This window comes from Sesamum indicum, linkage group LG4 (genome assembly GCF_026168435.1).
Source record: "Sesamum indicum cultivar Baizhima isolate 11 linkage group LG4, ASM2616843v1, whole genome shotgun sequence".
NCBI lineage: Eukaryota > Viridiplantae > Streptophyta > Magnoliopsida > Lamiales > Pedaliaceae > Sesamum > Sesamum indicum.
The window spans coordinates 5,675,286-5,697,897 of NC_142660.1; the positions used below are offsets into that span (position 1 = coordinate 5,675,286).

Below are 22,612 nucleotides of genomic sequence, written 5' to 3' on the forward strand. Positions count from 1 at the left end.
ATCATGAGCCCAACTTATGGGACCCACTGATCCCGTAGTGGGTCTATGATTTGTATTGGGTGGCCCTACATTATTACAAGTTTATTACCCATTATCAAGCTAATAGGCCTTATAATCTCTTTTGGATCTCCTCATGTTTCTGCCTTGGGCCTCCGTCCACCTTGTGCTCTCTTCTACGTAGGCTTGCTTTAATTACACAAAATAGTACCTCAGCAAAATTCCTATCTACTCTCTTTACATTCGAAAAAGAAACCTAGATCAAAAGTCTGGGGGCAGTACATAGATAGGGAGGAAGAGCAAGCCTCATTATTTCAAGGTATAAAACGAGAGATGAGAAGACAAACATCAAGAGACACACAGGCCCCACCCAATAGAAAATAAAATACATACATGAAGTCATGAGCTTAATGATCAGCCGTTACTAATTCAATTAACATCTAAGCAAAAGTATACCAAATAATCATGCTAATCACATATAACACATACCATGCATTATATAACCTATGATATCCAATATCTTAAAATTAAAATTATATGTAAAAAAATACAAGTTTAAAATTTCAATTAAATGGACAATTGAAAATTTGCATCCAATGCACAAAATATACCAAATTTATTAAGCAATTTAAGTTCAGAAAATATCCAATTTAATCCAAAAATTAAGTTAGAAAAATTAATTATTTAAGAAAATATGCAGAAATCCAGAAAATTTAATTTTTCCAAAAAACGGCAAAAAAAACGACCTAGTCCTTCAGCCATCAGCCCGCAGTGCACACAGATGGCGCCGCGTGCCATGTGCCTGCCTAGCCCGATCACTCGCGCAGTGCCCTATTCTGGCCAGCAGTGCGCTGCTACAGTACTATTTTCAGATTTTTTTTGCATATTAAACTGAAACAAAATCCATGTATTTATAGAAAATCCAATTTTCTTAAATACACTAAATGTCCAGATAATTACAAAATTAAACAAGTTAATTTCAAACATCAATGACCAAGATAAAGCAATAAAACATGCTTTAAAATTCGGTAAACATGTTTTTCATGCTCATCAAATAAAAAACACACATAATTTTATAGCCATACATCGAATCAGGCTCTAATACAACTTGAAGGGATTGGTTTGGGAATGCACAGCAGAAGCGCGGGAAAAAATTAAAAATAAAAAAGTGGTACTTAAATACGCATAATAAAATTAATTTCTATGACCATCCAAGGGGTGTACCCTTGGTGTCTCCGGGCGTTCGATGTAGCAAGCCCAATTCTCTACAATTAATAAAGCAAGCCTAATTAGACTAATTTAAATAATTTAATCTTCTGCTATTCATCCAATGGATCATCCCATGTGTAAATAATCTAATTAGTTACATCTTTTAGAATTAATTCCTTGTCTTTTCACGGTGATTTGTGTGTGACTCTTTTGGTGTTTGTTCCCATTATGAACTAAGCATTTATGGTTAATACTTGAGACCGCATTTCTCTAAATTACTCAAGATAGAAAATCATTTTCTATTCCATCAACAACTATAGCTACAGATTTGTGATGCATGAATGTGTTTCCAAGTGCATAGGAGATATCGTTGTCACATACTGACAGGGAACAAATCCTATTCTTGGAACCCACCGTCCTAACTACATATTCTGACTGTACTGCACCAGGTGACGCAATCACCTCTCACCAGATCCAAGATACAGCCATTGTGTGAACATGACTTCCATGGTTCCTCAAGTCTGAGGATTACTTGCATACTATAGGAGTCGAGAAATTCTAGTCGTACCAATCAAGCCTCTAAGGCATCCATATGATGATTCCTTGTGAGTCAATTCAGTCAATTAACTACCTTGTCAACTAACCCGTTGAAATTGTATAGACGTCGAACGCTTGTCGCCGATGAAACATGGCACTCACCCAATGAATGCAATATTCATGCAAGTCTCAATAGGACTCTCGATGCACAGTCTCGAGGTTCTCGACTTGAAATATTTCAAACTAACCCGCAACAAGTTGGTTCCATAGCCGTCATTCAAAGCGCAATCCAACTACATGGGTTATCTAAATGGTCGATGGGCATCTGTTGTGATGTTGAAGCGATGCTCAACATAATAGGTAAGCACAACAGACACATATACTAAATATGAATACTTATCATATTCATCAGCACAATATTACTTGAATAAAAATTGCTTGAATAGTTCCCAAAATCACCAATCTGATTGGCTTTCTGATCACCTATTCCAACGCACTGAGGAAGAGATCAAGGATGTCAAAAGATATTGCATTGGCTTTTTACTATCAAGGATCTAGGGAGTGCAATCCATCCATGATCACTGTAGAATTAAGTTTACTACAGAAGCAGGTAGTCAAGTTCCCAACCCAGAGGTCTATCAAAGGTTGATTAGAAGGTTACTTTACTTGAGTTTTAGCAGAACAGATATTTCACATGCCTCGCATCAACTTAGCCAATTTATGTAGACCCCTTGCCAACAACATTGGGATGTAGGAATGCATCTAGTAAAATATCTTCTCCAAGATCTACAAGTGCACATTGCCAGGCCTATCCCCTTTCTTTGTGACAATAAAGCAGTCTTACATATAGTTCCTAACCCTGTCTTCCATGCACTAAAGACCTAGATATAGATTGTCATCTTGTTCATGACAAGTACAAGAATGGTGTTTTAGCCCCTTCCCATGTTCCCTCACCAAACCTCTTTCAGGTCCAAATTTTCTTTCCAAGTTGGGATTGGTCAACTTATTACCAAGTCCCAATTAAGGAAGGGGTGAAGAAAGTTGGGAGAGCAACAGTTGAACATCCTTGTACTGAGGTCCTTGACAGCAACTGGAGAGGGAAGGAAGTCACTGTCATTTTTGTGTTTACAAAAGTGCCATTCTCTTTTTACGTTTTTATTAGTGTAACTAGTGTTCTTGTTTTGCCTTTTATTTCTTCACTTATAGAAGCGTATTGCATTTTTAAGGCTTAGCAACTTTACCAATAACTTCTAACTGACTTCAGAGCAAACAAGAGCTTTGGAGCTACTTCTTTCCTTTCAATCACTTGCAACTAAGTTTCTAGTCAGTTAGTGTCGGTTTATTTGTTGAGAAGTTAACTGCGAACCTGTATAAATACTGAAAGCTCCTCCCTGTATTTTTTTAATCCAAGAAATTTTACTATGAATATACTTGAATATTTGCCTCATTTCCATGGATTTCTTTTGTGGTTTTAATGTTTCCGCTTCTTTGCAATGATATTTAAAATATATCGATTATATGTATTATAATTTAGTATACGATCCGAGGATAAAGAAGAGGGTTGAGTTGCTCCTTAATGGATGATTGTGTTATATTATATTTTATTGTTGAATGGAGTTGAACGAGGAAGCTAATGATGAGTTTATTGTTATTTGAGATTAAAAAAAAATAATTTACCTAATTGGGGAACATTGTAAATGGTTTATGATGATATGATGGTCAATGATGATGATATGATATGTGATGTGGTAAAAAGAGAGAGAGAGAGAGAGAGAGAGAGAGACAGAGAGAGAATATAAAGCTAGGTACCATGGCACATAGGATACCGAGGTATTTCGAGGAATGACAATATCCTGTGGTTATAGCTACATACTGGAGTAATGTGAGGATGTCATGTTTGGTATGATGTTATGTGTTGATATTACTACGCACTCGGATAGTGTGAAGATATCACATTCAACGGGTATCTTGTGATGTATATGATATGACATTGATTGAGATGATGATGGTGAGCAAAACCATTAACTGATGTGCTCCGATTAGAGTAAGCAAGGCCCTAAGAATATAAACAATGATCTCAGATATATTGTACTACAGATTGATGTATGATTGTGGCCTTGATTATTTTGTAGTGTTCTAGTGATTCTGTATTGAATATTTGTTGGTTTGTGTCATGACATGAAATTTGTCTTATTTTATGTATCTATGCACAAATATAGAGTAATTAACTATACTTATTGAGTAGGTAGCTCACTCCTTGCCATATTTTTGTCAGGAGATAGATCACAAGGACTAAACACATTGAATTTTGAGTCGTGTCATTACTCTTATTAGGTGGGTCAGTCGTGACATCTGAAATCTAGAGCTTGGGCTATGTGATTATTAAATATACTAATATTTTGTCTAGTTTGCGTCAAAAATTTTGTACAACTGGATATTTCATTATTTCCTTTTTAGGTTGTGTACATAAATACATCCATGGAAAGTAAATGTGAACTTTTGGCAATATTTATTATTTCGTATGACATTTATATATTACACTGACAAAAAACAGAAATTATTGTATTGGTTGAATAAAAATTTCATAAAAAATGGGTCGTAACTAAAAAAAAAAGGGCATAATAATTAATGGTAATTATATATAGTACCATAGGGGTGCTACAAACTCCCTCTCCAATGCTTGGGGGCATAAAACTTATCAACCCTATGATGGGGAGAGAAATGGAAGATACCAAGTTCAAACTTTTTAACTGAAGACAGGCGTAAAAATTCCTGTCTCTGGGTGAGACTCTGTGGTAGCTAAATAATTTGCAGAGCCAACAGGAAAATGTAAAGAATTGGCAGCAAGTTGGCTCAAAGGAACCCTAAAGACACGAGAAACATAGGTATAAAAAGGCAAGATGGGGAGGCGAAGACCATCCTGAACTGGACGGTGAAAAATCATAAGCAATTTGGTGGCGGAAGTTCTGGCTGACTATCGGCATGGGGAGGACTATAGTGAAACACTCTGGGATCCTGTAATCCTCCTTTAGTCACAAGCATCCACGTCCCTAAAGGTTGAGAGCACCTATCTATCAAAAAGGGGCTAGTGGTCCTCACTCCCTCACCACCTACCAGTAGTGGCTCCTCCGCCCTATTGGCATCTTATCCAAGGGCCATCCTCTTTTCCTCATCCTCTCTTAAGGAGACCTCCCCCTCCATTCCCTCGCAATCCTCCCCTCTATGTCGAAGGGCAATGGAGTTGTACAACAATTGCCCACTGTAGGCTCCACTTTCAGGTCCCTCTATTGGAGAATGAACTTAGGTTCGTCCCTCTCAAGGTTGTCTCTAAGAGATCATTGCCTGCGGGAGTCTCTCCCACAAAACATATGCACTCGTTAGATGAAGCCATTAGAATCAGGGAAATCCTCAAAGCTGGAAATATAAAAACCAAGAAAAGAAGAGTGAAAGAGAAGCACGGTAATAGATCAACCACAAGAAGAGAAATAATATACTTACGGGAATAATAAAGGAAGAAGGGAAGTTGCTAAAGCTCTAACCTTCTCTCTTTAGATCGTGGGGAAGATGAAGGAAAAAGAGAAAAGCAGCAATAAGGAAGGAAGATGGGTTTTTAGGCTGTCACAAACCCCCAAGTGCATATCCAGATAACCATCTACAATTGGAGGTTACCCTCAATTGATGTCCACTCCGCCTGGAGGTTCGTGCCCACGCACTATCATGGCATTGTAAGCTATTAAATTCAACTAGCAAAATATATTTTTCAGAAACCACACTCATCCCAAGAAATGCGCTTGTTCTCCTACTGGGCAGGGAATGGACCAAAGCGAAAGCCTGGAGGCATACCCCTAAGGCAACGTATACACGCACGAAACACTGGTCTTTTAACCATTCTATTGCAACACTAAAATTCTCCATTGCTGTATTTTACTCAATTTTTATTCTTACAACTGCTTACTGACTTGAGCATAGGAATACTAATGTATTTTTTACAAATTCTCATTAAAGACTTGTGAAAAATCAGGTCCAATGATCTCAGGTCAGACACGATCCAAACGAGCAACTTTTTGCTCGCATTAATTATATTAGTTAGTTCTATAATATACTAGTTATCATCGTACGCGGTTCCTGCGAGCATATAAAAAAACTTTGTTGTGAGATGATAAGAAAATTAAATTTGTTAAAAGAATAAATTATAACAAATATGGAGAAGTAAGAATGAAAGAGAAATGTGGATATGTAGTGGGTAGTTAAGAGAAAAAAAAATTATAAAATTATTAAAAAATATTCAGATTACTAATTTGACCAAATATTTTAAAAGAGAAGAAATGAGATGAAGGGTAAATTGGGATAATTTAAAATTGATACAATCAAAAAATTTTCTTTCATAATAGTATAGATTAATTATTACTCCTAAGAAGAAATAACTATAATGTATAATCAATTTTGAATTAATTATATATTATAGTTATTCGGTCAATAAACTTAAACACAATGCAACAAGCCACGTGTAACAAATTTTTCAAATTTTTTAAATTTTTATTAAGGACCATTTCATATCTTTTTTTATATTTATTTTCAGAGACATATGAAGTATTAATATCGACGTAAAAATATATTTCAAAATGTTATGAATTTAGAGAAATTCTAAGTTTATTGGCCTATCACTCCTAATAGAATATAAAGTAAAATATATATGTATTTCTCCAAAATCACTTCCTTATTCTCTCCAAAAGCTATTTACAAATGGAATACATGGTGATATTTATAGACCACCAAAATTGTGGTTACAAAATACACCATAATTATTATAATTACAAATCATAATGGGGGATACAAAAGGGTATAACATAATTGATATTAAAAATGAATATGAAGAGGTGTATGCATTCGTATATACATATCATATATAATACTTTCCCTTGAATACATACCTCTTTATCATATACATCCTGCCTCATTAAAAATCTTGCCTGGAAAAATCCAATGGGATAAAAACCAAGGCTAAGGAAAAGAGTACGGTTGTATAATCTCCCCCTCAATTGAAGCAGATATCTTTCAGGTGTCGCATGCCAATATTATGTACGAGTTGTTTGAACACCTTTGTTGGTAATGCATTCGTAAATAAATCTGCTAAGTTCTGACTTGATGAAATTTGTTGAACATCAACTTTGCCTTCCACTTGAAGCTCGTGAGTGGAGAAAAATTTTGGTAATATGTGCTTGGTTTTGTCGCCTTTAATATAACCATCCTTGATTTGGGCGATGCATGCCGCATCGTCTTCATATATTACTATGGAACTTTTCTCGATTGATTCCAGTCCACATGATTCATGCACATAATGTATTGGTGATCTAAGCCATACACATTCACACCCAGCCTCGTATAATGCAATTAATTATGCATGATTTGATGAGGTAGCTACCAAAGTCTGTTTGGTTGAACGCCATGAAATAGCAGTTCCACCATATATGAATACATATTTAGATTGAGATATAACTTTATGTGGATCAGATAAATACCCCGCATTTGAATAACCAACTAATTTAGTTGTTTGGCATCATCATGCCTTTCAAAATATAGTCCCATGTCACTTGTTCCACGTAAATAACATAGAATATGTTTAACACCATTCCAATGTCTCTTTGTTGGTGTTGAACTATATCTTACTAGTAGATTAACTGAAAATGCTATATCTGCTCGGGTATTATTAGCAAGATACATCAATGCACCAATTGCACTGAGATATGGTACTTTTGGACCCAAAATCTCATCGTTATGTGCTGGAGGACGAAACGGATCTTTATTAACATCAAGCGATCGAACTATCATAGGTGTACTCAATGGATGAGTTGTGTCCATATGAAAACGCTTAAGGACTTTTTCTATATAGTTCGATTGATGAATGAAAATTCCACCCTTATTATGTTCGAACTGCAGGCTAGACAATACTTTGTAGTGCCTAAATCTTTCATCTCAAACTCACTTTTTAAGTAATCAGCTGCTTGTCGAATCTCTTCAGGAGATCCAATAATATTCAAATCATCAACATACACAGCTATGATTACAAATCCCGACTCTATCCTCTTTATGAATAAACATGGAGTTATTTGACTATGGCAAAATCCTTTCTTTATTAAGTACTCACTAAGACGATTGTACCACATACGTCCTGATTGTTTTCCAGGATCTTTTCAATTTGATGGAGTACATATGACGAGACTTTGACTATAATGCTTCAGGCATTTTTAATTCTTCTGGAATTCTCATATAGATATCTGTATCCAATGACCCATACAGATATGCAGTTACCACATCCATGAGCTACATTTGTAGCTGTTCAATTACTGATAAACTGATCAAAAATCTAAGTGTGGTTGCATCCACTACAGGTGAATATGTTTCAGTATAATCAATTCCGGGCTTTTGAGTAAAGCCTTGGGCCACAAGTCTAGCTTTGTACCTTACAACTTCATTTCGTTCATTGCTCTTGTGTATAAACACCCACTTATAGCCAATAGGTTTGACATCTTTTGGTGTTGGAATTATTGGTCCAAATACTTCATCTTGTATGGCCTTTTTCCAACTTTTCCAATCATTTCGATGTCTACATTCCTCCATCGTCTGAGGATCATTTTCATCTTCATCCATGATTTGGACGGCTACAGAATAGGCAAAAATATCATTCATTTCAATTTCTTTTCGATACCAACCTAAAATGTTATGAGCATAATTAATAGACATCTCGTAACTGTCATCGAGATCTTGCTCATTACTTTTAGAGTCATCAGATAAAACCACTTCAGGGATTTTATCCTTAGAGACACTAGAGGTCACATTAGCATCGTGATTAATTGAGACGATATGTTCCTTTCTCTTTCGAGGATTTGCATCTTTAGAGCCAAGTGGTCTATCACGCTTCCGGCGTATTTGTGACTCAGATGCGTTTGATTTATTAAGAATCGCTTCAGGGACTTCTAAACGAGCTGGAACATTTTCAGACGGAATATGTGATTTTGTGACCTTTTTGGTATCTATCAATGCTTCTGGTAGCCTATTTGCAACACTTTGCAAATGTATGATCTGTTGAACTTCAAATTTACTATCATTTGTTCGTGGATCCATAAAAGGCATAGATGTTGCATTTTATGTAATATCTTTCCTTTTAATCTCGTTATCTACTCCCTAATGCCGGGAATACTGTCTCATTAAATTGACAATCCAAGTACCTAGCAGTGAATTGATCATCGATCATTGGTTCAAGGTACTTAATAATTGAGGGAGACTCAAAACCAACGTAAATTCCCAGTCTCCATTGTGGCCCCATTTTAGTTCGTTGAGGAGGGGGTATCGGGACATACACCGCACAATCAAACACCTTTAAATGAGATATATTTGGTTCTCTTCCAGAGACCAATTGTAATGGAGAAAATTTACAGTAACCGGTAGGTCTAAGACAAATTAGAGCCGTTGCATGCAAAATTGCATGCCCCCATGCCGATGAAGGCAATTTTGACCTCATCAATAAGGGTCTAGCTATTAATTGTAACCGCTTAATTAACGACTCTACCAGGCCGTTTTGAGTATTACATGAGCAACTGGATGCTCTACAACTATCCCAATTGATTGACAATAATCATTGAAGGATCTAGAAGTAAATTCTCCCGCATTATCGAACCTTATCCTTTTAATAGGATAATCAGGAAAATTAACCCTCAATTTAATAATTTGGGCTAACAGTCTTGCAAAAACAACATTTCGTGTTGACAACAAGCTTACATGTGACCAACGTGTTGATGCGTCAATCAACACCATAAAGTATTTAAATGGCCCACATGATGGTGTTATTCCGCATATGTCTCCTTGAATTCGTTCAAGAAACATAGGAGATTCTACATTCACTTTTGTCATAGATGGCTTTGTAATTAATTTTCCAAGAGAACAAGCCGAACATATAAAATCACTTTTAACAAGGAACTTCAGGTCCTTTAGTGGGTGTCAATGTGAATTTTCAATCATCCTATACATCATTGTTTTACCTGGGTGGCCAAGTCTATCATGCCACAAAGTAAAAATACTTTTATCAACTAACTTCGGGCTAGTGATACTATGTGTTTCAACGGAGCTTATCAATGTGCCATATAAACCAGAACTATATGTTCTTATTCTTTCTAAAACTTGCTTCTGGCCAGTTTTATATGTTGTAAGGTACAAATATTCGATACTATTTTCATTCATGGTTTCAATATGAAAACCATTTTGTCGAATATCCTTAAAACTCAATAAGTTTCTTTGTGATTTACTAGAATATAAGGTATCATTGATATGTAATCTTGTTCTTTCAGGTAGCAAGATAGTAGCTCTTCCGGAGCCTTCAATAAGATTACTAACTCCTGAAATAGTACTCACATTTGTTCTTGTCATTAACAAGTTTGAGAAAAATTTCTTGTTTCTCATAATTGTATGCGTAGTGGCACTATCAACAAGACAATGTTCCTTGTCATTGAGATTTGTAATAGCTTGATCCATTCTATATAAATGAAATAGACATATAATAAGTAAAAGAAAAACTTCATTCATAAAATATAAAAGCATTACTAGATAAAAGAAATACCCTACAAATGAAAGTAAACATAACTAAATAATGGAAACATACTAATAACATTTGGGATAAATCTAATCAACAAGCATGTCGAAATCCTTAGTAATATCACCAAACTATAAGGGCAGCTTAGGCAGATTTTAATCATCGTTTTCAATAGACTGGAAAAAATCTGATGCATCCATGTGGGTATTGTCTGAAATTCCAACCTCAACAAGATTAGTCTCAACATCTTTACCCTTTGCTTTCATAGAAGCCTGGTATATTTTGACCAGATGTTGTACCGTACGACAGGTACGGGACCAATGTCCAGACATCCCACATCTATGCAAAGATCTCCATTTGTAGTTTTCTCTTGTTGATTCTTTGCCTTGTTTTCATTGTTCTTCTGAATATTGGGATTAATCTATGTATTGTGATGATTTCCACGTCCATTACCACGACCACGACCATAAGAATGGTCCCGTGGTGAGCCATGGTAACGACCACGCCCCTTTCATGAAGAAATAGCATTTGCTTCAGGCAATGCCGCTGAAATTTCAGGACGTGGTTTGGAACCAGTAGGTCGGGTGTGATGGTTATTCAACAAAAGCTGATTATTTTCTTCTGCAACAAGCAGGCATGAAATCAACTCTGAATAGGTTTTGAACCATGTTCCCTGTATTGCTGCTAGAGTACAAGGTTGGATGCATGAAAAGTAGAAAATATTTTTTCCAACATTTGTTCATCCGTCACATCTTCTCCACATAACCTCAATTTTGATACAATTCGAAACATTTCAGAATTATATTCAGCAATCGTTTTGAAATCTTGTAGTCGCAATTGTATCCACTCATATCTTGCACGTGGTAAGATTACAGTCTTTTGATGGTCAAATCGATCCTTCAAATTTTTCCAAAGTTGGAAATGACTTTTGACTGTTAAATATTGAGACTTCAGGCTCTCATGAAGATGATGACGAAGCAAAATCATTGTTTTAGCACAGTCTTGCTCAGAAGCAATAGTATTTTCTTTTATTGTATCTCCCAATTTGCTACTTGCCAAATGTAGTTCGGCATCAAGAACCCATGATAGGTAGTTTTTTCCAGAAACATCAAGAGCAACGAAATCCAATTTTGTGAGATTGGCCATTAAGCTACAACAAGTTAATATGCACTTTTAGCATAATATTCAACATATACATATAAGTAAAATGAAATGTATTACACATGATATAAAGTAAAAATGACATAAAATATTACTAACATTAAGTTAATATAAATTACCATGTAATTATTATGAATTATAATGGCATGTATACATGGAATTAAATATATTTAAGTTTGGCTTAAATCTTATAATGTTACAAATAGCAATTAAAAGGTATTCATGCCAAAATTATTTTCTTAACAAATAAATTTTGTTACACATAAATATATTAGCAAAACATGCAAAATACATACATAGGCATATGAAAGAAAACTATGTAGGTAAACTAAGTTAATAAAATTAACTTCAAGTTAGTCATATTTTAATAACAATAGCTATACTATGTTATCGAAAAATTATCATGAATCAAATAAACGAAGAAGTATCGGGCTTTTTGATCAAGCCATTATCTCAAAACACTTCAGGTGGTGAGAAAATTAAACATTATATTTATCATCGCTTCAGGGATGATATTGCACATAATTGGTACAAAATATTTCACCTACTACTGGAGATGATTTTAAATCATTACTTACTTCAGGAAGCAATGAAATTTTATTGAACACATCCACTTCAGGGGATTAAATCAAGAATTATATGCCTACTTCTGGAAGCAATTCACATCCACTTTAGGGGATAAAATCAAGAATTATATGTCTACTTCTGGAGATAATATTACATCCACTTCAGGGGATAAAATCAAGAATTTATATATATAAATATATTTATTTCTACTTCAGGAGACATTAAAATATATATAATATAATTACTCATATTTTATTATGAAGAATCAAGAATAAAAGTAACTATGATATTATAGAGATAAACAAACAAAGAATAAAAATTATACTAGAAAAAATTAACATTCTACCTTGATAACTAGTATATTATAGAACTAACTAATATAATTAATGGGGGGAGTATTACATATAATATGTATACATAATACAAAAACATTTATAAGTTTTTTAATTGGCACAAAATATATTTCAAGACTCTAGTACTATTTATTTCTTGGGGGTGGGGGTGGGGGGTTGGCACGTGCATATCGCGTGATAGAGCTATAGCAGTTGAAATGTGGCGCGAAAGGGGAGTCTAGAGGCATTCAGACAGTTGTATCTATCATTCTTGAAATTACTTACACTCCTGATCCTGAAGCCTCGCTCTTCCTTACATTTTCATTCAATGAGTCCACGCCCAAATTCATTTCCCCCGCCCCAAGAAACCCTAATTCATCCTCCCCCGTTCTTTTACGGTGGGATTCTTTTCAAGATCCCCGTTTCTTCTTCTTTCACCCGGAAGAAACCCAAAAAAATTAAAAATAAAAAGAAGGATTGTTTCAACAATTTACTGCATATAGAATCAGTTGATCGAGGTAATTCTGGTTAATGAATTACTGTTTATCATTGTCTTTTTTATCGTGGGCCTTGTTTGGTTGGCTTGATTTTCTCATGTATTTTTGTTTGGTTGTATGATTTTTGATGGGTTTATTCATGGATCATTTGCCGTTTGATGTTCAGTTATTGAGGCAGAAGATGATGGTTGGCGGTGTGGATCAGACTGATATTAGGCGGCTTCATTCAGAAGTCTATTGGTAAACAATCAGGAAATTGCTTAAGGTGAGGTTGCTTTCTCGACTTTTGTTTCCATCGTTAACTTTTTCATTTATCATCGTTTCAATTTGCAATGACAATCCGTTTTCTCTAAGGTTGTGATTTTTCCGGAGGTAGGATTTGGAGTTAAGGAGATGGCTTCATTTGCAATGACAATCCGTTTTCAAATTATCATGGATATGAAATCCACCAAAAATATAGCTCAAAATGAGTTCTAAAAGATTTCAAACCAACTATAACTTGAAATAATTCTATCAAGCTCAATTAATTGTTCTTGTGGATCTAAAATCATTACCTCCCGAATCTTTTCTCCAAATGCAACATAAATTTTTAAGTTTAGAACGTGGAAAATTGCTAAGTTGTGCATAATCAGGAATTTTAAAGAAGGAAATGAATGCTGGAAAATGAATTCTCACATGGATAATTTTTGTGAGAAGAAAGTGGATTGACTTTTGTGCATCAATAATCTAAGAGTCCCATATTTTTAGTTTGTGTCAAGCAGCAGTTTGTTAAATAGAATCCTTTTGTTATGAGTATGAACATGACATTGAATACTCTTAGTATTAAATTCTACGACAAGATATGTGTACTTAAATGGTTATACTCTTCTTCACTTCATGCGAACATACTGCGAGTGGCATTCTAAATTGTGAAAAATGAAGAGGAACACATTATTTAACTACATAACGAATACACTAGTGTATTTTCTTTCGCCTCGAGGGAATTCTTTCTGATTTCATTCAATTCATGTCTTAATCTATTCCAGTGCCCTTCCATTTTTCCTGACTCTTTAAATTGACCATTCTTTAATTGCTCACATGCATGAATAACTTGAATCTCTTCTGTTCTTTCAGTCAAATTGATTTGACAATCCCATTTTCTCGAGATCTCCTCTAAATATTGTGTGATGGTGAGATTATATAGTTTATGTTCTTATGTTTCATGCAGTTATGGACGATGAAGATGCACAAGATACAAATTTAAAGCCAACCACTGGTGCTTCTAAAACTAAACATGTGTCATTCACAGAAGTGGTTTCAATTGTCAATCCAGACCATGATTGTGGTAGCAGACCACATTCAGAGACTAATCGAAAAGGCATTCGACATGGGTCAGCCCAAATTTCTAATTCTTCAAATGCTGTGTTTTCATCGTTGTCAAAATCTTCCTCTGATGATCCTGTACTTCTGAAGTTCAGAGTACAAAACAACATTCCCAAGCCCAAATCATTGTATAAAAATGACAAACTTGATCTCTCGAGTGAAGCCTTGAACAAGTTGGAAGAATCTATTAGCGGGTCACAAGAATCCACCACCTCACAGTGTTCAGATATCACCCATGAATCTTCAAGTTGTGTGTCACTAACGCTATCCCCTCCCATCCAAGTGATGGAAAGGGGTGGAGGTTTCGATCCTGACAGGATTCCTGATTCTATTTTCAGTGGACCATTGTCAACACCAACTGACTGGAGTGCTGCTTCCAATGACTCGTTATTCAGCATTCGTATCGGGAACACTAGTTTTGCAGGGGATTATACTCCCAGGATCGGCGCAGACTTCTGCAAATCAGGGGAATTACCCAAATCAGGAGAAGCCTCCAAGTCTGGGGAACTATGTCAATCTGGAGAACCTTTTGAGGCTCAGGAATCATGTCAGTCTGGAGAACCTCACAAGTCCAAGGAATTGCCTCAGTCTGGAGCTCTTAACAAGTCTACAGAATCATATCAATCTAGAGAGCATAGTGATCTGAAAAGGTCCGGTGAGTTGGCTAGGTGGCGAACATCCCCAACTACTAAAGGAGTAGAGGCTGACAAGAACATAGAGATGGCAAAGACTGTTCATAAGGATATAAACCCTGGAGAAAGAGGACTGGCAGATGGACCAGCCAATGATGTTCCCAAGGCTCTCATGAATAACCAAGTCGAGAGAAAAATAAGAGAGTCCATGGATTCTTCTAGAGCCAACTGTCATTCAGATAAAAGTGAAATCAGTAGCTCCTCTTGTGCTTTGCCAACGTGAGTGTCATTCTGTCTCAAACAATTATATCAGTTTGTATAATTTATATCTAGTGCATGCTTGTTTGTAATTTGACTTGCATATCTGTGTTCCATGTCCCATTGTTATGCAGCAATATATTAGTAGACATGAGAAAATTAGATATATCTCGAATCTACATACCAAGGTTGCTCCCATGCTCATAGCTTCTTAAGTGTGTATATCTCTTACTCTTTCCAAGAACTTCTCAGCTGAACTTAACCAAAGAAGTCTACATAACTACATTGTTATTTGTGAATGACGAAAACTTTTGTGCATTCCAGAAAGAAGAAAGCTTCATGTCTACTTTGCCATTTTCCTGATTGTTTCCGGGTATCCTGTTGCTGCAAATGGTCAGCTTGCTCATTCAAACGGTGTCTCTGGCCAAGTTGCTTCAGGAACTGCTTGAGCTGGAAACATTGTTGTTGTAAGTGGCCAAGCTTCCATTGCAAGTGTTTGTCCTGGTCAAGCTGCCGTTGCAAGTGTTTGTCCTGGTCAAGCTGCTGCTGTAAGTGCCCGACCTGTCCTAGTTGTACATGCCCAACCTGTCCTAGTTGTACATGCCCAACCTGGCCTAGCTGTACATGCAAACGTCCAAGCTGTACATGGTCATGCTGCTACTGTTGGAAGCGTAAACCAAAAGGATCCATTTCAGATTCCTCTTCCATGTATGCGTCTCTCCTCTTCTTCTGTAGTATCATTTTCAGAACTAGGAACTGATGTAGAAGCATATCATTATTTGATCCATGCTTGTTTGTTCATGTACTGGTGTAGGAGTAGCATAGATGTGAACTTTTACCACCCCTTAAAATCTTGATTACAAGCATGTTGAAACAGTTTCTTTCAATGTTACTACAGTTTGCCAGGTGGGGGAATAACCACTTCTAAAAAAGGAAAGCCAGAGAATCAGCAAACTATACCACCAAAACCCAAGTCGTCATCCAGAAGGCAGTGCTCTTGCTTTACGTGTTCGTATTCTTGTTCATGTTGCACATGCTGGTCTTGCTCGTGCTGCTATTAAAGAAGTGAGAGTTTTAGCATGCCTTCTCTTTTTAACACATTCTTTTTAATAGGTGCTTCTAAAGTTATTGAACGGATTCATGGAACAAACTAGATATTGACTGGGCTTATTTGTAATCAAATACCTGTTTAGTAGTCCAGTCAACTTGAGGAGTAGAGGTGACCGCTTTTTCCCTATGATAGATCAATTCACAATCCTTTTGTACAAATTGCTGGTAAGAAGTAGTCAGTTCTCTTAGGGGAATTGAGTTGTACATTTAATCACCAGCACACTTGCAGCACATTTCCTTCTCCTGTAACTATGATTCTAATGCAATACCTTCTATTTATATTCTGTATTATAATATAAGTACTGGCAACAATCTTCTTAAAATTTTACTGTGTGAATAGATAATCGAGCCAATTGAATCTAAACGAACCTAGTTTCGGGGCAATGAGGCACACGCATATTTTGCGAAATTCTTGGATGGACTCGGTTTAGCTTCCCTGTTTCTGTTTCAATAATATTGTTCATAATCCCATAATGACAGCCACTCAGTGAATTCCGTATGAGCATAGTAATTATTTGATGAAACGTTCTACGTAAATATTTGCAGACCGTGTAATTTTGGTGACGTAAGTTGAAAATCATGAACCTTTTTGCTCACTATTTTGTAAGGATAGTTTTAATCTAGTTCTGCATTCATTTTAAGCTTTCACCAGACTAGGGTATAGTACCGTGGTTCGACATGCATTTCGTGCCCTGCACATCGTATATTTATTTACTTCTCCTTTCCAGGCAAGTATTATTGTATTAATCTTCACGCGGTAGTAGTAAACAACTGCAGAATTCTTGAAATCCTGAATCAGATTCTGGTAATCAGGAGAAGAAACATGTGACTGAGTCACACAAACCTGATGTCTTTACCCTATTACAATAATCTAGAGAAGATTACATGCCTGAAAAAGCAGCAGCATTTATGAACAAGAATTACATGAATGAGGTTGCAAGAATACGTTTCTCACTTCTTCCCATAAAAAGAAATGCCAGAATTTCAAGACTGGCTGAAGTCACAAAATCTTGCAAGATAATCTTGAAAGAGATTACTGCAATAAGCTCAGAATTTCAGAAAGCCAGACATTAATGCCATTGTCCCACTTTGCATATGGACTCCTACGGTTACAATTGGTTACCATCTAAAGGCAGGAAAAACAATTTCACCTTCCTTAAAAAACACTCAAGTTCTATAAATCCTATGTAAATATATAATCCCTTCACAGGGTTGTAATGATTTTGCAGTTCTTGCTTCTTACTGATGATAATTACTAACCTTATGTGAATATGAATCTGTTGAAAATTCCAAGATTTTGAGAATAACCCACGAAATTAGAGAAAGACAGTTATCATCAGATGAGTGCATCTCCTCAAGATTGTACTACTAGTCAATGATGCATCCAATGATGCAGATTCTCAACCTTGAGGAGTACGACGTCGTTTGGGAAGGGGCCCGAAATTTAAAACCTAAATCAGCCGTTACGTTCAGACAGTTAGTCCACGTGTGAGGTATCTTTGTCATGCCACGTGGACCAACAGATGGGATGACTTCAACACTCTGTTCGATTCTAACAAATGCCCGCCTAATGCTGCACCGATTTGCCCACAAGGGGCCCATTGATGGTGGCCAAAAGTCTACTTGAGGACCCACCTTCTCACGTTAAAATATTTGGGAAAAAGATTGTTTGGGAAAATATAGTAAGCCCACAAGAAGTAACAGCAATCTGCAGAAGAAGGAGAAGGAACAAAAATCTTCCTCTTTTTGCTAACACTCCAAGGTTTTTCTGCTTCTGAAAACCCGAAAAATCTTTTTTTGTTTTCTGCAAGAATTCTTGTTGATACAGAAAGAGACAAAAAAAAAAAGAATTCTTGATGATTTACAGATACTAAAGCTTTTGTTTTTTGAGATTCTGTGCTGCTGCTGCTGCTTCTGCTTCTTCTCTTGCTTTCTCTTTTCTGTCTTTTTCTGTTTCAATTTTCAAGATTTTGCTGGAAAAAGCAGGCCATTTAGTTCACATTCTTGTCCTCCAAGGGATAAAATTTTCTTTTGCTTTTCAGGGTTTTGTTCTTGTTTCTTGAGAATTTTGAGGGAATGGTTTTATTGCCTGAAATGGGGAAGGAGGGGTCTGTATTTTCCGCTTCTATGGATTTGCTGTCTTTTGTGCTGTTTCTGTGCATTTTTTCATCAGTTTCCGGGCAGTTCTCTGATGAAAGAATGAGTCTTCTAGAATTCAAGAAATCGGTTTCCGACCCATATGGGATTCTAAAAAGCTGGAATGCTCATAGCTTTAACCATTGCACTTGGTTTGGAGTAACGTGCAATTCAAATCTCAGCGTCTCAGGGCTGGAAATTGGAGGTAACATTTCTCTTTCTCCTTCTTGCTCATTGAAATCAGGCTTAGCGTTGCATGGCTCTGGAATAGGAAGAAACTGCTCTGATTCGTCTGAAATAAATGTAAAGTTGGTGGGGAGAATGTCAGCTGTTATAGGAAAACTCACAGAACTTAGGGTTCTGTCACTTCCATTCAATGAACTTGTTGGTGAGATTCCTGTTGAAATGTGGGGACTGAGAAATCTTGAAGTTCTTGATCTTGAAGGGAATTCCCTTGTGGGAGATTTCTCAAGTTATGAATTCAGTGTTCTGAGGAAATTAAGGGTGCTTAATTTAGCCTTTAACAGGATTTCTGGGCTGTTTCCACCTTCCCTTTCAAAATGCAGCAGTTTAAGGATTTTAAACTTAGCGGGAAACAGAATTAATGATATCGTTCCTGGATTCGTTGGCGGTTTCAGGAAGCTAAGAGTTTTAAATTTGTCGTTTAATAGGTTGGTTGGCTATGTTCCAGGTGAGTTGGGATATGATTGTGCGAATCTAGAGCATTTGGATTTGTCGGCTGATTCCCTAAAGGGGGAAATTCCTCGTGCTTTGGGAAACTGCAGCCGTTTAAGGACACTTTTGCTGTCATCAAATTCGTTATCCGGTGTTATCCCTAATGAGCTTGGAAAACTCCAAAACCTTGAAGTTTTAGATGTCTCAAAAAACAGTCTACGAGGTCCTATCCCCGCGAATCTTGGAAATTGTACTAATCTGTCGGTTCTTGTTCTGTCAAGTCACTTTAATGCTCTTCAGCTAAACAAGCATCCACGTGGAGAAACGTCTCATGGGTTTTCTGGTGAAGCATTCGATGAGTACAATTCCTTTCAAGGTTCCATTCCTGATGAGATTACAGCACTTCCAAAACTGAAGATTATTTGGGCTCCTGGTGCCAATTTTGAAGGCAACTTCCCAAGAACCTGGGGCGGTTGCAACAGCATATCGATGGTAAACTTAGCTCAAAACTCTTTTACCGGTGATGTTTCTGGTTTGTTTACAGGATGTGCAGATCTCCAATATCTTAACTTGAGTGCCAATAGGCTGACAGGGACATTGGACAAAAATCTTCAGGTTTCTTGTATAACAATGTTTGATATTAGTCGGAATCTGTTATCAGGGCCAATCCCAAATTTTACTGCCTGCCGCCATCTGCCCTCCATCAGAAAGAAGCTTGTCCCTCCATACAGTCCTGCTGTTGCTTACTTGTCATTTTTCTCATATAAGATGCTTTCTGAAAATACATTGCCCTTTTCCAGAGCACGGCCTTTAATGGTTCATGATTTCAGTCAAAATAAGTTCAGTGGTTTGCTTCCTGTACTTCCAATTGCCCCAGAGAGATGTGCAGGGAAAATTCAATATGCATTTCTTGCTGGTGGCAACAACCTTGCTGGATCATTTGGTGAAATCTATTTTCAGAAATGTGATGCATCAGCTATATTGGCTTTTAATGTGAGCAGGAACAGACTTTCTGGATCAATACCAAAATCCATTGGGGCTCTAAAGTCTCTGGCTGTGCTCGACTTGAGCTGGAACAACTTGACTGGTCAGATTCCAAAGGATGTTATGAATTTGCAGAATCTGGAGGTTCTTCTGCTCAACGGCAATCAGTTGTCGGGAGAGATACCTTTAAGATTGGCAGAAATGACTTCCCTTCGTTCATGTAACCTTTCCTACAATGATTTTCATGGGATGCAGATGATGAACAAGAATATGAGTATCTGTAGCATTGATCTTGGCAACCATTGTCTTACCTTAACTTCAGTGTTCGTATCTGCTCCAATAATACATCGGAAAAGTGGTAAGAAGCCAAAAAGGCATGTGCTTCCCAGACCAGAACATCATTCTAAAAGCAGAAGTAGTGGACTTTCTCTCTTTAATGTGGCACTCATAATATCTGCCTCAGCTATTATTGCGGTTTTTCTGGCTTTCTTGGCCCTATTTTGTTACACCAGAAAGGGGAAAATAATTTCAAGAATCGACATTCCTGCATCACCTCAAACTGATAAAGTTACTGTTTTCAACAACATAGGTGTACCTTTAACGTATGAGAGCATTGTTCAGGCAACTGAAAATTTTAACAGAAGAAACTGCATCGGAAATGGAGGATTCGGCTCTACTTACAGAGCCGAAGTCGCTCCAGGAAACACCGTGGCGGTCAAGAGACTCACTGCTGAAAGGCACCAAGGCGCCCCACAGTTCCATGCAGAGGTCAGCATTCTTGGGGGGATCAAACACCCGAATCTCATTACTCTGATAGGCTACTACGCCAGTCAGGCGGAAATGTTCCTGATATACAATTACCTTCCGGGAGGAAATTTAGACCGGTTCATCCGCGACAGAGCCAGAAGAGGCTTTAACTGGAGCATACTTCATAAGATTGCCCTTAATGTCGCCTCTGCACTTTCTTATCTGCATGACCAGTGCAATCCACGTGTTCTGCATCGAGACATCAAACCTAGTAACATATTGTTGGACAATGATAACAATGCTTATTTGTCAGACTTTGGATTGTCAAAAATTCTTGCAATTACCGAAACACATGCAACTACTCGTGTAGCTGGAACTTATGGATACATAGCTCCAGAATACGCACTGACAGGCCGGGTATCCAATAAGGCCGATGTTTACAGCTACGGTGTGGTACTGCTGGAACTAATATCAGACAAAAGGGCTCTCGATCCCTCATTTTATTCGCATGAAGACGGCTTCAACATTGTCTCATGGGCTTGCATGTTGCTAAATCAAGGTCAGGCAGGAGATGTTTTCACAGCTGATTTATGGGAATCGGGTCCTCAGGATAAACTGGTGAAGATGTTGCATGTGGCCATCTTATGCACCGTTGAATCACCTTCTGCAAGACCGACTATGAAGCAAGTCGTGCAACGGCTGAAGCACATCCAAGCCTCCTAGCGTCTAAGCTAAGCAAAGGAAGTCTATAATTGACTAAATAAAAGAGACTTTGAGTTGTAGTTCTATCTGTCATAGTGAAGATGGCCAGGTATAGCTAGAAGATTGCCTTTAGTCCAACAGTATTTATGAAAAGATTTGACATATGCGACTGAAAACGTCAAATGATCAAAATATCTCTCAATGCTTGTATCTGATTCCTTCTAAATTTTGACATGAACTCAAATGCATGCCATGATTGCGTATTATAGGTTTTTATGCATCTGTTTCTTTATAGTTTGATGCTAATCTATGAGAAAACAACACGAAGCATATACCTCTGACACTCACGAACAACGCCATGCAGTAATACAGAAAAGTTTGTTCATGTTCATCTACAACAAGACAAAACTTAACAAACAGATTCACAGAACAGACAACATCATATTCAAGCCAACTGCTATAAAACAGCATATGTGCTTTGTGGCATGATTTTTCTTAATCTTTCTACAGTCATTATGGACTAAAATTCTGTCCCTCATTCAGTTTTTAGGTTGCCCTTTTGAGTTCATTTTTCTTAGTATAACAACCAAAGACACAAGACACGACCAAGTATACTACTAGACTGAAACCAACAGTGGGGGTCCTTAGCTCAGTGGTAGAGCATTTGACTGCAGATCAAGAGGTCACCGGTTCGAACCCGGTAGGGCCCTCTATGACTCCATGGCCCAATGGATAAGGCGCTGGTCTACGGAACCAGAGATTCTGGGTTCGATCCCCAGTGGAGTCGCTTCCCTTTTTCCTTCTTTTCTGTCTTTTTTCTTAATTTTCAGGATAATGATTAAATGTCTTGAGTCTATACAATCCCATGATGTCTGTTGTTACCATGAACCAAAGCACTAAACTCATCTGCACGCTCATAACCCACTAATCGCTTTGACAAGAATTCGAAAATTGATACATGTGGCTACATGGGATTCTTACCACTAGGCCACAGAGTTTCTTTTTGTTGTCTTTCTCAGTCTGGCATGTTTTTGCAATACAAGAAAACTACATAAACCTTAACAAATAGGAATAAGGATCAAGAAAGGGAAATCCCTTTGAAATTTCATGTTAGAATCAGTT

The 22,612-nt window shown here is 37.0% G+C and overlaps 1 protein-coding gene, 1 long non-coding RNA gene, 2 other non-coding genes and 2 pseudogenes across 4 annotated transcripts; 4 read left to right on the forward strand and 2 right to left on the reverse strand.

Annotated features, from left to right (window-relative positions):
• Nucleotides 1-4,229: 4,229 nt before the first annotated feature.
• Nucleotides 4,230-5,803, reverse strand: LOC148788352 (uncharacterized). The gene is made up of 2 exons (XR_016065282.1): nucleotides 5,242-5,803; nucleotides 4,230-5,157 (listed from the first exon to the last, which is right to left on the reverse strand). It is a non-coding gene; the product is annotated as an uncharacterized LOC148788352 (long non-coding RNA).
• Nucleotides 5,804-10,482: 4,679 nt separating this feature from the next.
• Nucleotides 10,483-11,473, reverse strand: LOC148788353 (uncharacterized; annotated as a pseudogene).
• A 1,182-nt stretch (nucleotides 11,474-12,655) lies between these two features.
• Nucleotides 12,656-16,648, forward strand: LOC110011394 (uncharacterized). The gene is made up of 5 exons (XM_020691444.2): nucleotides 12,656-12,905; nucleotides 13,051-13,149; nucleotides 14,092-15,157; nucleotides 15,461-15,844; nucleotides 16,035-16,648. Exons 3-5 carry the CDS (start codon nucleotides 14,094-14,096, stop codon nucleotides 16,195-16,197), a joined length of 1,611 nt encoding a protein of 536 aa, XP_020547103.1. The 5' UTR covers nucleotides 12,656-12,905; nucleotides 13,051-13,149; nucleotides 14,092-14,093; the 3' UTR covers nucleotides 16,198-16,648.
• Nucleotides 16,649-17,502: 854 nt separating this feature from the next.
• Nucleotides 17,503-21,703, forward strand: LOC105179820 (LRR receptor-like serine/threonine-protein kinase RPK2 pseudogene; annotated as a pseudogene).
• Nucleotides 21,704-22,128: 425 nt separating this feature from the next.
• Nucleotides 22,129-22,200, forward strand: TRNAC-GCA (transfer RNA cysteine (anticodon GCA)). Its single transcript has one exon. It is a non-coding gene; the product is annotated as a tRNA-Cys (tRNA).
• A 4-nt stretch (nucleotides 22,201-22,204) lies between these two features.
• On the forward strand, nucleotides 22,205-22,277 carry TRNAR-ACG (transfer RNA arginine (anticodon ACG)). The gene has a single exon. It is a non-coding gene; the product is annotated as a tRNA-Arg (tRNA).
• The last annotated feature ends 335 nt before the right edge of the window (nucleotides 22,278-22,612 follow it).

Coding starts and splice junctions, on each gene's coding strand:
- LOC110011394 (XM_020691444.2), top strand. CDS start 14,094: ATGGACGATGAAGATGCACAAGATACAAATTTAAAGCCAACCACTGGT. Junction 15,158..15,460: donor TCCTCTTGTGCTTTGCCAAC/GTGAGTGTCATT, acceptor TGTGCATTCCAG/AAAGAAGAAAGCTTCATGTC. Junction 15,845..16,034: donor ATTTCAGATTCCTCTTCCAT/GTATGCGTCTCT, acceptor ATGTTACTACAG/TTTGCCAGGTGGGGGAATAA.